The sequence below is a fragment of the Pogona vitticeps genome, chromosome 2, assembly GCF_051106095.1.
Source record: "Pogona vitticeps strain Pit_001003342236 chromosome 2, PviZW2.1, whole genome shotgun sequence".
NCBI lineage: Eukaryota > Metazoa > Chordata > Lepidosauria > Squamata > Agamidae > Pogona > Pogona vitticeps.
In genome coordinates this window covers 59,874,843-59,889,562 of record NC_135784.1, presented here as the reverse complement: position 1 = coordinate 59,889,562, position 14,720 = coordinate 59,874,843, and the positions used below count along the sequence as shown (strand labels likewise).

The following is a 14,720-nucleotide window of genomic DNA, read 5'->3' as shown; positions in this document are numbered from 1 at the left end:
GGCCTCAGAATGATGAAAATTCTCCTTCTCATTGAATCACTTGTACTACTTAGCAACCTACACTTGGTTTTGTGAATTTTGTAAGACATTTGAAATCTGTTGTCCCATTTCTCTCCCCTGTTTTAAGTGTTTTATCAAAGGGCATGCTGTACTTCATGACTTGGAGCTTCAGCTTTTGTTGACAGCATAATGGATGTGTATTCAGCTTGTTTACAGGTGGAGGAAATTTTGAGCAGCCATTCAATAATGAACAATCTTGAATATATGATTTCAAAAAGCACAATTCAGAAAGAAAAGGAAGGAAATCACTTTTTCTAAACCTGATTTCAAAATGTTAGAAGCAGTATTTTGGTTCATTATGAGCAAGATTCTGAGATTCTGAACTAGACAATATAACTAGCACATCATTAGCAGCAGATCCCCTTTAACAGTTAATAAATTGCTGTTTATCCAAGTGCAATCTAGTTTCAATCTACATATTGCAAATTAGTTTGCTTTCCTTATGTTTCTGTAATTGATCACGACAGAGTTTATTTGCAAGTGAACTGCTCCAGCACAGGAGCTTTGAAGGAACTGTACTGAAGACAAAACATTCTATTAAACTGGTCACCTGGCCGTAATAAATAAATTCTATTCTATTAAACTGGAAATATTTGACCCTATCTTCCATAGACCTTGTTATGGCTGGGCAGTGAACTCTTCCATTCTTCTTTTAATCTTAATCTTAAATCTGCAAAGCTAGAAGGGACTCTATAGATTGTCGAGTCCAACCTCTGTCAGAAAAGCACACTGGAGAATCAAACTCCTAGCTTTTGGCTCTGCAACCAGATATCTAAACCACTGAGCTATCATTCGCCCTCATGAATCCTCCAATTCTGAATTTCTCTATCATTAATAGTGGTAAACATAAAAACAAAATTAAAAATCTAATCTTAACATGTTAGGAGATGCTTCATCACAATGAGACAGAAAAAAAGTCATTGGAAATCATACAGTGGGGTCTTGACTTGAGAACTTAATCCGTATTGGAAGGCGGTTCTCAAGTCAAAAAGTCTGTAAGTGAAGTCTCCATTGACCTCCAGTGCATTGAAAACCGATTAATCCCGTAACAGGCCGTTTTTGTTCCATTTTGGTTTTTTTCTGGTCTGTAAGTCAAATCTCAGTCTGCAAGTCAAACCTAAATTTTGCGGCCAGAGAAGTCTGTAACTCAAAAAGTCTGTAAGTCAAGCCATCTGTAAGTCAAGGGTCCACTGTAGTTTTAAATCTTAAAAGTACAGCAGAACCCTCATGTCCACAGGGGATTCATTCCAAGCACCCCCCCCCTCAAGAATACTGAAAACCATGGATAATAGCAAACACTATAGAGTGTGGTAAAAGGGGAAAAAAACAGAAAAAATGTTTCCACATGCATTACCAATTAGAGGGCATCAGAGACCATGTTGTGTATTCTTCATTAACAAGTACAGTGGTGCCTCGACTTATGACCATAATCAGTTCCAGAAGATGGGTGTAACTCGAAATGGCCGTAAGTCAAAGCACAATTTCCCATAGGAATGTATTGGAACACGATTAATCTGTTCCAGCAGAAAAAAATACAAAAATAAATAAATAAAATAAAATAAAAATAAAGCACTGCAAGCCCCATAGGAATGCTCTGGGACCGAAAAACAAACACACCAAAACCCACAAAAAAACCCTGCAAGCCCCATAGGAACGCGTTGGGGTCAAAAAAATTTTGTTTTAAACCAAAAACAAAACAAAAAAAAACACAGCCAGCCCCATCAGAACGCTATGGAGCTGAGAAAAAACACTAAAAAACAACCCCCCCACACAGTCAGCCCCATTGGAATGCCATGGGGTTGTGGGGGGGAAAAAACAAAAAGAACCCCCCACACACACACAGCCAGCCCCACCAGAACGCGATGGGGCTGGGAAAACACACACACCAAAACACAAAAATCATCACAGCACAGAAACATAACCCCTCCCCAAAACCCAAACCCACCCTGCAAAACGAAGTAAGTGTACTTACTCAGGAGCAGCAAGCAGCACCAGGCAGTCCAAAGCCTCCTCCAACATCCTCACTCTAACCGTTGGGGTGAAAGAGCTACAAAGAAGCAGCCTCTTCGCCACCAACAGTTAGCAAATTTCAATTCCCTGCCTTTTTCCCCTACCTTTTTCCTGTTGCAACTCGAAGCTCCGGCTTCAGGTTGAAGCAAAATTTTGTGGCCGGAGCTGGTCGCAACTCGAAATGGTCATAAGTCAGGACGTTTGTAAATTGAGGCACCACTATGTTCATAGCACAGTCTCTGGCTCTCTTTAGTGGCCAGTTCTGATAATACATATGAAAATAGTTTTTTTTCCTGTATTTTATTTTATTTTAATATTTTTAATATTTTCAGACTATGGATATGTGAATCAGTGAATATTGATCCCATGGATAAGGGGGTCCCGCTTTATATTTTTCTGTCCCTATCCATCTTCTTTTTTTCAGGTTCATTGCCATCATACTGTATATTTAAAGGTAATCAAAAGCAATTGCTGACCAACTGATGATCTGTTGCATTTTTCTGTCCTTTGCAGGAGATACATCTTAATGAATGACCCAGTTTCAGCACCTTCTACTCCTGCGCTGAGTCCCCTGGAAAGCAAGCTACTTAGTGTCCGTTTCCCTAAGCAGAAGGAAAAGATCCTTCGTTCTCTCATCTCAAAAGTGTAGGATCCATGGTAGTTTTTCCTTATACTGTATTTGCAGCAGCTGTGTTTTAGTGAATGCCTTCTACACCTTCTATTCTTTTCATAGATCTACAGGACAGCAAGTTTCTGATGGTGCAATTTCTCATCTGTTCTCACACTTTCCTCCTAAACTTTAGTAGACTAAATTCATATTGTTTGAATGAGTCTCCAAGGAACAAAGCACCAATAACACCAATATCTGAACATTCATACTGTATGACTTATTTTTATGACATACCACTTGCTGCTCTTCATCAATTCTCACTTGAATAATTCATAAATTATTGTCATCAACTCAAACTTATTTAGTAAGTAAGTATTAATGAACAGAGTACTACTTACAAATATATTACTAAGCGTGTTAAATCCAGAGATTTAACTTGGCCAGCTCTTTCATACACGTGTTGTAGGAAACCTGGGCTCCCAATAAAATCATATTCCCTCGTTATGGCAACCTCATTTTTTTGCTTTGGACACCTACTTACAAACTAGATACATTCTTGTTTTCATTCTTCCAGTTGACTTTATACAACTACTGGCTTCTCTAGAGCAACTACCGCTACTGCTATCACATGTTTTTGGATGGCCCATGTGGCAACCGACGATCCCTTCTTATGCTCTGTCTTTCTCCTTTATGGCAATTTTGTAACTATGATCTTGCAGGTCAACCAGAAGTGCCCTCCACAGCATGCAATATGTATGGTATTAGAACAAAGACACAATCAGAGGCCTCCGCATCAGCATTACTATAAAGTAACATTAAGTTGCTGCTATGGTCAGCAGTTACCTGAAGAGGGAATTTCCCTTACCGTATCAGCCCATATTCCTTGGGTCATCTGAATAAACATTAATAGGCACTACAAGGCAAGTGTTCTTGTTGCTGATTTGAGTAGGAAACAGAGAAAAGAATGTGCTTGAATCACTGTGTGTACACACACCACGGTTATGCTGACTTATCCCCAAACTGCTGTTATCACTGCAGACCTGACTGGGTTGCAACACTCATGAGTAAAAAGAGTAATCAGGTGCAGGTTGATCTTCCATTTTTAATCACAATAAAGTTTAATATTTAAAACATATTTCTAAAGAAGGTGCAACTGGCTTCATTTCCTGTTTGTTCCACAAAGACCTCCAGTAATTCTCCCTCTTTTATTTTTGCTTCTTTGCTTGCTTGTTTGTTCATTTACCGTATTTTTCACTCCATAAGATGCACCTTTCCATAAGACGCACCAATTTTTTTAGGAGAAGAAAACAGGAAAATATAATCTATTTTCTTCGCTCCATAAGACGCACAGACTTTCCACCCCGTTTTGTGGGGGAAAAGTGCGTCTTATGGTGCGAAAAATATGGTAACTAATAATAGGATCCTAATCCCAACCATTAGCCTGGCCTGAAATTGCAGGTTTATTTCCTCTTGCATACTAACATCCACAACACAAAACACTACATTGCCTGCAGCAGCATTATCAAAGCACATATGTAAAGATGACCCAGAAGTCTTTTATGCCTTATATTTTGCAGTAACAAAAATGGAGCAGAGTTACTTTCAAGCCTATATGACCGTGGCTGCAATTTACTACATTTTCAAAGTACAGTGATGACCCGCTTTTACGATTACCCCACATTACGACAAATTTGCTTCACGACAACATTTTTGCAATCGCTTTTGCGATAGCAAAACGATGGTCTAAATAGGGTTTTTTGCTTAGCAATGATCGGTTCCCTGCTTCCAGAACTGATTCTTCACAAAACAATGTTTTTTTAACAGCTGATTGGCAGTTTTAAAATGGCCATTCGGTAATTAAAATGGCTCCCCGCTGTGTTTAGAGATGGATTCCTCGCTATACAGGCACCAAAAATGGCCACCATATGTTGGATCTTCGCTGGACGGTGAGTTTTTAGCCCATTGGAACACATTGAATGGTTTTCAATGCGTTTCAATGGGCTTTTTATTTTTGCTTTGCGATGTTTTCGCTTAACACTGCTTTTCCTGGAATGGATTATCGCCGTTAAGCGAGGCACCACTGTAACAACAATGTGTCTCTGTTATTTGTTACTTCTCCAAGCAATGAAGGGGAACAAAGGCATTTGGCAGACAGGCTTTTTATTAAGACTGTTCATTGATGGGCACACAGCAAAACAAAACAAAACAAACAACAACCCACCATGCTGCATTCCATGCCTCTAATACCCTTTAACATTAACATTTTTCTGTTCCATCAATAATCCATACTGCACAACATTGTGGTAAATGAGAATTACTCTTGTATTTTTTGGAAATGCTATAATGTGTAAGATTTCCATCATGTATGGTGGTAATACTCCTAAACTACACACAAAATACAACTGAAGGAGCAAATTTATCCACATATAACTAGAAATGATTCCGGGGTGTACATGTCAATCAAAGCTAATACTATTCTTTTCGTATGATTGATGCATTGATTAAATCAAACAACAGTGAAAAAAGTTACTGGTCAGGAGTAGGTCACTGGTCAGGGGCGAGGGAAGGGGGTGAGATTGTGGGACCAGCATTTCAACATATCTTCCATGTAACAAGTTGTGTAGATTGCTCTACAGAAATGCTATATGTTCTGTTTATCTGCTGATACAGGCTGCTAAGAACAGGTTTGTTTTTTTAAGCAAGGTGACTTTGTAAGAAAGGCAAAACCGGGATGGTCACTGAAATTCTATTTTTCATTTCCCTGACTTTCCCTGACCAACATTTATCAACTTCCCTGACCACCATTCAAATGTAACCACAAGTTAAACATGAATAGGTCCTGTTGCATTCATGCAAGTCTTAATGAAATGTTCCACTCTACAACTACACAAGTCTACACAAATATAATTTTTTTTGTCAAAGTAAGAGATTTAATATCAGCTTCTTTCAACATTAACTGCAGCAACATCAGTTTTGCAACTGCACCAAAAATTACACCAAGATACAAACTTCAATTCAAGTAAACTCTGAATGCTAACAAATTATTTAACATTTTTGTTACTATTTTAAAGGTACACTAAAATTATATAAATGTTCTATCTAAAATGGTTTCTCTGAAACCACGTTTTGAAATTGCAGTAATAATCAAGTTAGAAATTAGAATGCAAGTAATCTATTTTTAAAGAATAAAGATTTATAATATAAAACTATCACTTCTACAGTTTTCTCTTTTAATTTTGTAACTCTTTTAATTTCTCATCAATTGTTTGCTCTTCCATTTTGGTTTCTTCTCTCAGTCTTTTTTAAAAAGCATTTTCAAGGTATTTAGTTTGTCCCTCAGGTTTCTTCTTTTCTTCTTTCGTCTGAATTTCTTCTTTTTGGTTATTGTGTTTAACCTCTAAGTGCTCTGTGCAGCGTGCATGAGCATGCCTAACTGACTGCAATAGCTTCATATCAATTACAACAGGTGTAAGTCCTGCACAGTTCAGGATAGCATCGTAAATCTGGCGTTGACAGACAACAGTTTCTTCATGCAAGTTCTCAATTAAAATTGACTTATTAACTGAAAATCCACTTTCAACAGAAGCATCACCATGTGACAGAGTAAAGCACATTTTGACAACAGTCCACAGATCTGAGAAACTTTTGTTGGACATCAAAATACCACTGTAAAGCATATCCAGTCCAACTTCATCATTTTGTTTTGCAACATATGCTTGAAATTGAGCCTTGAACTCATTGTGGGCAGCTGCGGTTAAAGTAGTGTACTGTTGCTTTGATTTTTCTGCTACTGTGTCATTGATCTGATTTGCTTCATGTAGAACTTCAACAACAGCCCCTATTCTGGTGATTCCAAGATTTGGCTTGTGTAAAATGATAGTAGGCTCTAATACTGATAAGGCCACATGCCATCTTGAACTTAAAATCACTTCTCTCAATCAACTTTTCAACAACAGCTACTACCATGTTTCGACACTCTAGGCAAAACTTGGCCACTTGACGTTCACTCAGTTTAAGTTTCTTTCAACAGCTTCTTTGCTGCAAAGCCAAAGTCAACCTTGCTTCTGTCGAGCAAGTTCTCAGACAATTTCATGACAATTGTTAGCAACTGGGAACCAGAAGACACATTTTGCAGCTTTTCTGATTTTATGCAGCAACTCATGAGCTTCTTGATTAGCTTACAAAGTTCTTCATACAAAAAAAAGGTGCCAACTGTTTTTTGTTTTGAAACCTTGATAGAAATGGCTCACAATCTACAGCAATCGTTTTCATGAAAGACATTTTGCACTTCATGGATGGATCTTGCACTTTACAAATTGAAGTTTTACTGTGGGGGAGTTTTGCTTCTTCCACATACTTCTTGATGTTGTCAAAAACATAGCTCTATCAAGGCACTTAACATTCTCTAACCACCGATTGGAGCAAAACATCAGAGGAAATAGTGTGCTTCCAGTCATAGCAGTGTATGATGCCCTCCTAGCTGGGGAATCTTTGAACAGAACATACATATTGAGCAAGGCTGAATTCAGGTTCATTTTCACTGCTTGCAATCCTGTTTTAAAAGACCCATGTATAACATGAATGGAACAAGTTCCAAAGTCAATCAATTCTTTTCCTTCTCCTTTACAGTCAAGGTTGGTTTTAATTTCTTCTTTTAGTTTTCTCAGAAAAAAGGTAATTTACATTTGGCCCATCCATAGATACTTGTAATAATTTTGCAACTGATAAAGAAGACATGCCTTCTTGATACTTCTGAAGAAGGTCTTCAGTAATAGCAGTTTGAAGAAAAACTGGTTAGATACCGTGTGGAAACTTTATGACAGTAAGCATCCCAAAAATGAACCACTAAATCCATCTGTCCCTTTTGAACCATCTTATTCAATGCTTCATCAAAACATTACAAATGTTTGGCATTTTTTCAGCAGTTTCAGTAAAAGATCAGAGAAATATGGTGCCAAGCCAAAAGCAACAACATACATTGCTTTGTTTTTCCAAGATTAAACTGTTGAGCTATCTGAGAACATTTGCTTCAATAACTCACTGATGTTACAAGAGTTCAGTGACATCTTCTTCATCACCAGTTGCAAAGCCCACAGGCACTGCTCTCCTAACATAGTCCTTGATTACACAGGCAACCATACTAGTTTGTGAGGTGGGTAATTCTTTGCCATTTTCTACACTCTGATCATGCTTTTCAGTTTTCACAGGGGCTGCCACTTCACCCTCTTTGGTTTTACTATCTGAACTTGTACTTGGCTTTGAACCTATATTGCGATTGAATTTTCAGGTTCTTCTGATGTAATGGTCCTTGTGCATGAGACTCCACAGCACTTAGTTGAAGGGTGTGGTAGCACACTTTACAATAACCTTTGCATTCGTCTCCAGGAACTGGTGATAGCCATGGAACAAAGTCAGGATGGAGTCTGAAATCCAGCCACTGCATATTAAAAACTGTCCTCTTAGAAGCCATCTTCAAAATGTGGTTTCAGATACAGCCGTACACAGAACTACCTGCCTGACATGAAGATGTTAGCAGATTTGTTTTCTAGCAAGTATAGTGGGGTCTTGACTTAAGAACGGCTCGAGTTAAGAACATTTTGACTTAAGAACCACTCTCATAGGAAAATATTGACTTGACTTACATACTTAGATTTAAGAACTGAAAAAAAAACACGTGGGAGGCAGGGAAAGTGCAAAATGTGAACTTTCAGTTAACTGTTGGCCAGTGAAAAGGGTGCCTGTCTGCTTCCTCACTCCTCCCAGCGTTTAGAGAGTGGATTGGGAGACAGTCTTCGGACTGCCTGGTACTGTACTGCCTGGACTGTATTTTTCCTGCCTTCCCTGAACCTTTCTTGACCTAAGAAAAAAAGAAACAAAATATTCCCCTCTGGTGGTCGAAGGTGGAATAGCAGCTTCCCATTAGTTTCTATGGACGGAAAAGAGCAGATACGGATCAAATGGTTTTCAATGCATTCCTATGGGAAATGCAGATTTGACCTGAGAACTTTTTGACTTGAGAACTGCCTTCCAATACGGATTAAGTTCTCAAGTCAAGACCCCACTGTAGGAACTTTCTAAAGCTGCAAGAAAGGAGGTGGTGCTTAAATGCTTGCAGATCATTTCTGCAATCGAGAGAAGCAGACAACCCTCATTTGTAACATTTATGCATGGGAAAAGTCAGGGAAGAGGGTGAGAGAGCTGGTACTCTGTAAACTCCAACAGGAACAAGGAATAAAATTGGAAAAATTCACTTTGCATGGTGCAAAGTAGAAAGTGATAGTTGAATGTGAAATCCAACAGCAGCAAAACTCATTTGCAACTCTGTGCTGGGTTTAGCAGGAGACAAAGCGTCCATTCCATAAAACAAGCATGACTCAATAACATACTTATCTTTATATGTAAGTTAAATGTAGTACTAGCAGGTAAGGATGAAAACAATTTTTAAAGTGTTTAAAGTGTGTACTATCTTGTTACATGTTTAAACTAGCCTTGCTTTGCAAATGCTATAGGCAGACCTTGGGAATCATGCAGGGAGAGAGCTCAACAAACACATTGGGTTGGTTGCTGGGGGGTGGAGCTGAGAAAAAGGTGGATTTGGGAAAGGGTATCATTAAGTTTTACTTGTATTCTGCTGCTTCTCTATTCCAGTTACCACAAGAACAGATCATGCTCTTGCATCAGCAGGTCAAAAATCCACTGCTTGAATATATTTTAATCACAATTTCCCTGATTAACCCTGACTTCGGATCAATTTCCCTGACTTTCCCAGACCAATATCCATTCCCTTGACTTTCCAGAAAGTGGAAACCCTGCAAAACAAAGAATGCCACTACATTCCCTATGATGTAGAACTTCGGCCTACAAATGACTAAATATACCAACAGAAACCGTTTATTTGAGTAGCATCAACAAATGGTGCAAATGATATTATCTGCAATGAGCTCATTACCTTCCTGAAAACCTATTTAGGAAATTACCACTTTGTCTCTAAATGATTCAAGACTTCTAGTCTGCATCAAACTCTTTCCAAGAATATTTTCTGGAACAGGATTTCCCTCGCTCTTTGCTAAATCGTATGTGGTTACAGTTCTTATTTCTACACAGACGTGCCAAGCAATACCAATACCACCAGCCTAAAAGCTTGAATTTTAAAACAGTTCTGAAGATTGCCAATTGGTTGCCAGTTTCAGCTGCCTTCTGCCCATTTACCATATAAGAAACATGTAAGGAAGTGTGGCAAATCTTTTTCAGCCTGCAGGCTACATTCTGTTTCTGGAAGCTACATGCTAGAGGTGGTTGAGGCCAAAGCAAAATTTGGGGTATGAGTCAACTTTTCTGGACAGAATTAAGTTATGTGCTCCTGCAGATGGAACTGTTTCTGCCACCTGAATCAGGAGGAAAGTAATTCTCCAAGCAGCCTCTGCAGTCTCTTCTGACCTTAAAAATATCTCCAGAGGGTTGGAAGAGCCTCTGGGGCAGATGAGCCATGAAAGAATCAATACCACCTTCCTGCTTTTCCTTTTTTTAAAAAAAAATGGTATAATAATAATAATTTATTGTCATTGTAAGTACAGTATATACACAGTATACCCATACAACGAAATTCACATTATGTTAATAATAATGATAATAAAATAACACTGTGACCATGCTTCACAGCACTTTGCCCCTATCTTGATTTAACCAACAGCTGCTTGTCTCTATACAGATCAAATACACAAAATTAGTCTTTTGCTACATTTTAAAAAGATGACAACTTTCTTTGCAAGGTCAAGGTACTTTGCAGATGTTCACTGATATTTTAATTTTACTTTCAATTTTTATCTTTTCCTATCTGGTAATTTTCAAGAGGAAAAGGATATTTACAGTTGCTAATACAGTGGTGCCTTGATTTATGAACTTAATTGGTTCACGAATATGGTTGTAACTCAAAATGGTCATAAGTCGAAGCACTATTTCCCATTGGAATGCATTAAAAAATCCAAAAGGCAAGGAAACACCCCAAAACCCATCAGAAAAGGGAGGGGGAATCAAAAAAGGAAACCCCCCAAGACCCATCAGAAAGGGGGGAAAATCCAAAAAGCAACCAAACCCCCCTAAAACCAATTGAAAATGGAGGGGAATCCAAAAAGCAAGGAAACCCCCCCCCAAGACCCATCGGAAAGTCGTGGTGATATCTGTATTCATCTCCCTGGGAGATGAATATGACCATCCCATCTCTATTTACCATTTTCTTCTTCTGTGTGCACTTTGGGAACTGTGCAGCTTACCCAAACCCACACAGGCTGGTTCTATTCACAGGAAGCACTGTGGAAAATCAAACTCTCAACCACTGGCTCTACAGCCAGGTACCTAAACCACTGAGCTATCCACCCAGCCTATTCCTTTTGATCACATGTAAAAATGAACCTTTTATATAAAATGCATTAATTTCTTTCAAAAATGTCATGAAAAAGAAAACTTCCTCAGGCTAGCAATGACACAGCCTTCAAATGAAATCAAGTGCCCTGGTTCTTTTGTCAGGTTTATGTAACCTGTTTTGATTCTTCTATTGCATATAGCCTCTGAGAAATGCCCTATCCAGCTCAATATTTGTTTTTATTCTTCCAGTATCCTTCCATCTGCCATAATATTATGCTACTTGAGGATCATGCTTCCCTCTGTCTAATGGTCAGGCTGGCTCTGGTCAGTAGTTCCGTTCTAAAGGAGGTAGATCTAAGCGTAATGAACCATGCCTTACATACTTCACATTTGGTTTACTGTAAAAACAAGTATTTTAAAACTATAGCTAGTACAGAACACATTTTTCTGGCATAGATGAAACAACATCTGTCTTGAAATGACACTGGCTTTCTTCTTGTTCCCAAGGCCAATTTAAGGTGCAAGTTCTTGCGTATAAAGCTCTAAATGAGGAATAGTCAAAGTGTGTGTGTGTGTGTTTAGTCGTTTAGTCGTGTCCGACTCTTCGTGACACCATGGACCAGAGCACGCCAGGCCCTCCTGTCTTCTACTGCCTCCCGGAGTTGTGTCAGGTTCATGTTGGTTGCTTCGCAGACACTGTCCAGCCATCTCATCCTTGGTCGTCCCCTTCTCCTCTTGCCATCACACCTTCCTAACATCAAGGTTTTTTCCAAGGACTCTTTTCTTCTCATGAGATGGCCAAAGTACTGGAGCCTCAGCTTCAGGATCTGTCCTTCAAGTGAGCATTCAGGGTTGATTTCCTTTAGAACTGATAGGTTTGTTCTCCTTGCAGTCCAGGGGATTCTCAAGAGCCTCCTCCAGCACCACAATTCAAAGGCATCAATTCTTCGGCGGTCTGCTTTCTTTATGGTCCAGCTCTCACTTCCATACATCACGACAGGTAAAACCATAGCTTTGACTATTCGGACTTTTGTTGGCAAGGTGATGTCTCTGCTTTTCAAGATGCTGTCAAGATTTGTCATCGCTTTCCTCCCAAGAAGAAGGCGCCTTTTAATTTCAGGGCTGCTGTCTCCATCTGAAGTAATCATGGAGCCCAGGAAGATAAAATTTGACACTGCCTCCATATCTTCCCCTTCTATTTCCCAGGAGGTGATGGGACCAGTGGCCATGATCTTAGTTTTTTTGATGTTGAGTTTCAGACCGTTTTTTGCACTCTCCTCTTTCACTCTCATTACAAGGTTCTTTAGTTCCTCCTCACTTTCTGCCATCAGAGTGGTATCATCTGCATATCGGAGGTTGTTGATATTTCTTCCGGCAATCTTAATTCCGGCTTGGGTTTCTTCCAGTCCAGCCTTCCGCATGATGTATTCTGCATATAAGTTAAATAAGCTGGGGGACAATATACAGCCTTGCCGTACTCCTTTCCCAATTTTGAACCACTCAGTTGTTCCATGACCAGTTCTAACTGTTGCTTCCTGTCCCACATATAGGTTTCTCAGGAGACAGATAAAGTGGTCAGGCACTCCCATTTCTTTAAGAACTTGCCATAGTTTGCTGTGGTCCACACAGTCAAGGGCTTTCGCATAGTCAATGAAGCAGAAGTAGATATTTTTCTGGAACTCTCTGGCTTTCTCCATAATCCAGCGCAAGTTAGCAATTTGGTCTCGAGTTCCTCTGCCTCTTCGGAATCCAGCTTGTACTTCTGGGAGTTCTCGGTCCACATACTGCTGAAGCCTACCTTGGAGGATTTTGAGCATAACCTTGCTAGCGTGCGAAATGAGTGCAATTGTACGGTAGTTGGAGCATTCTTTGGCACTGCCTTTCTTTGGGATTGGGATGTAAACTGATCTTTTCCAATCCTCTGGCCACTGTTGAGTTTTCCAAACTTGCTGGCATATTGAATGTAGCACCTTAACAGCATCATCTTTCAAGATTTTAAATAGTTCAACTGGAATGCCATCACCTCCACTGGCCTTGTTGTTAGCCAGGCTTTCTAAGGCCCACTTGACTTCGCTCTCCAGGATGTCTGGCTCAAGGTCAGCAACTACATTGTCTGGGTTGTCCGGGATATCCAAATCTTTCTGATATAATTCCTCTGTGTATTCTTGCCACCTCTTCTTGACGTCTTCTGCTTCTGTTAGGTCCCTCCCATTTTTGTCTTTTATCATGTTCATCTTTGCGCAAAATGTTCCTCTAATATCTCCAATTTTCCTGAACAGATCTCTGGTCTTTCCTTTTCTGTTATCTTCCTCTATTTCTTTGCATTGTTCATTTAAGAAGGCCCTCTTGTCTCTCCTTGCTATTCTTTGGAAGTCTGAATTCAAGTTTCTGTAACTTTCCCTATCTCCCTTGCATTTTGCTTCCCTTCTCCTCTCTGCTATTTCTAAGGCCTCGTTGGACAGCCACTTTGCTTTCTTGCATTTCCTTTTCTTTGGGATGGTTTTCGTTGCTGCCTCCTGGACAATGTTACGAGCCTCTATCCAAAGTTCTTCAGACACTCTGTCCACCAAATCTAGTTCCTTAAATCTGTTCCTTACTTCCACTGTGTATTCATAAGGGATTTGGTTTAGATTATACCTGAGTGGCCCAGTGGTTTTTCCTAATCTCTTCAGTCTAAGCTTGAATTTTGCTATGAGAAGCTGATGATCAGAACCGCAGTCAGCTCCAGGTCTTGTTTTTGCTGACTGTATAGAGCTTCTCCATCTTTGGCTGCAGAGAATATAATCAATCTGATTTCGATATTGCCCATCTGGTGATTTCCATGTATAGAGTCACCTCTTGTGTTGTTGGAAAAGAGTGTTTGTGATGACCAGCTTATTCTCTTGACAAAACTCTATTAGCCTTTGTCCTGCTTCGTTCTGAACTCCAAGGCCAAACTTCCCTGTTGTTCCTTTTATCTCTTGGCTCCCTACTTTAGCATTCCAGTCCCCTAGAATGAGAAGAACATCTTTCTTTGGTGTCAGTTCTAGAAGGTGTTGTAAATCTTCATAGAATTGTTCAATTTCAGTCTCCTCAGCAATGCTGGTTGGTGCATAAACTTGGATTATTGTGATGTTGAATGGTCTGCCTTGGATTCGTATTGACATCATTCTATCATTTTTGAGATTGTATCCCATTACAGCTTTTCCCACTCTTTTGTTGACTATGAGGGCTACTCCATTCCTTCTACGGGATTCTTGCCCACAATAGTAGATATGATAATCATCTGAGCTGAATTCGCCCATTCCTGTCCATTTTAGTTCACTGATGCCCAGGATACCGATGTTTATTCTTGCCATCTCCTGTTTGACCACCTCCAGCTTCCCAAGGTTCATAGATCTTACATTCCAGGTTCCTATGCAGTATTTTTCTTTGCAGCACTGGATTTTCCTTTCACTTCCAGGCACGTCCACAGCTGAGCGTCCTTTCGGCTTTGGCCCAACCACTTCATTAGCTCTGGAGCTACTTGTACTTGTCCTCCGCTCTTCCTCAGTAGCATGTTGGACGCCTTCCGACCTGAGGGGCCCATCTTCCAGCGTCATATCTTTTAGCCTTTTGTTTCTGATCATGGGGCGTTCTTGGCAAAGATACTGGAGTGGCTTGCCATTTCCTACTCCAGGTGGATTGCGTTTAGTCGGAA

The 14,720-nt window shown here is 39.7% G+C and overlaps 1 protein-coding gene across 1 annotated transcript in view; it reads left to right on the top strand.

The window, feature by feature from the left end:
- Positions 1–10,648, top strand: part of LOC110091165 (uncharacterized) — a 103,448-nt gene extending 92,800 nt beyond the window's left edge. The window contains exon 28 of the mRNA XM_072989524.2: positions 2,584–10,648. Coding sequence (XP_072845625.2) covers positions 2,584–2,719 — 136 coding nt within the window. The 3' untranslated portion in view covers positions 2,720–10,648. The remainder of the gene's footprint in view (positions 1–2,583) is intronic.
- The last annotated feature ends 4,072 nt before the right edge of the window (positions 10,649–14,720 follow it).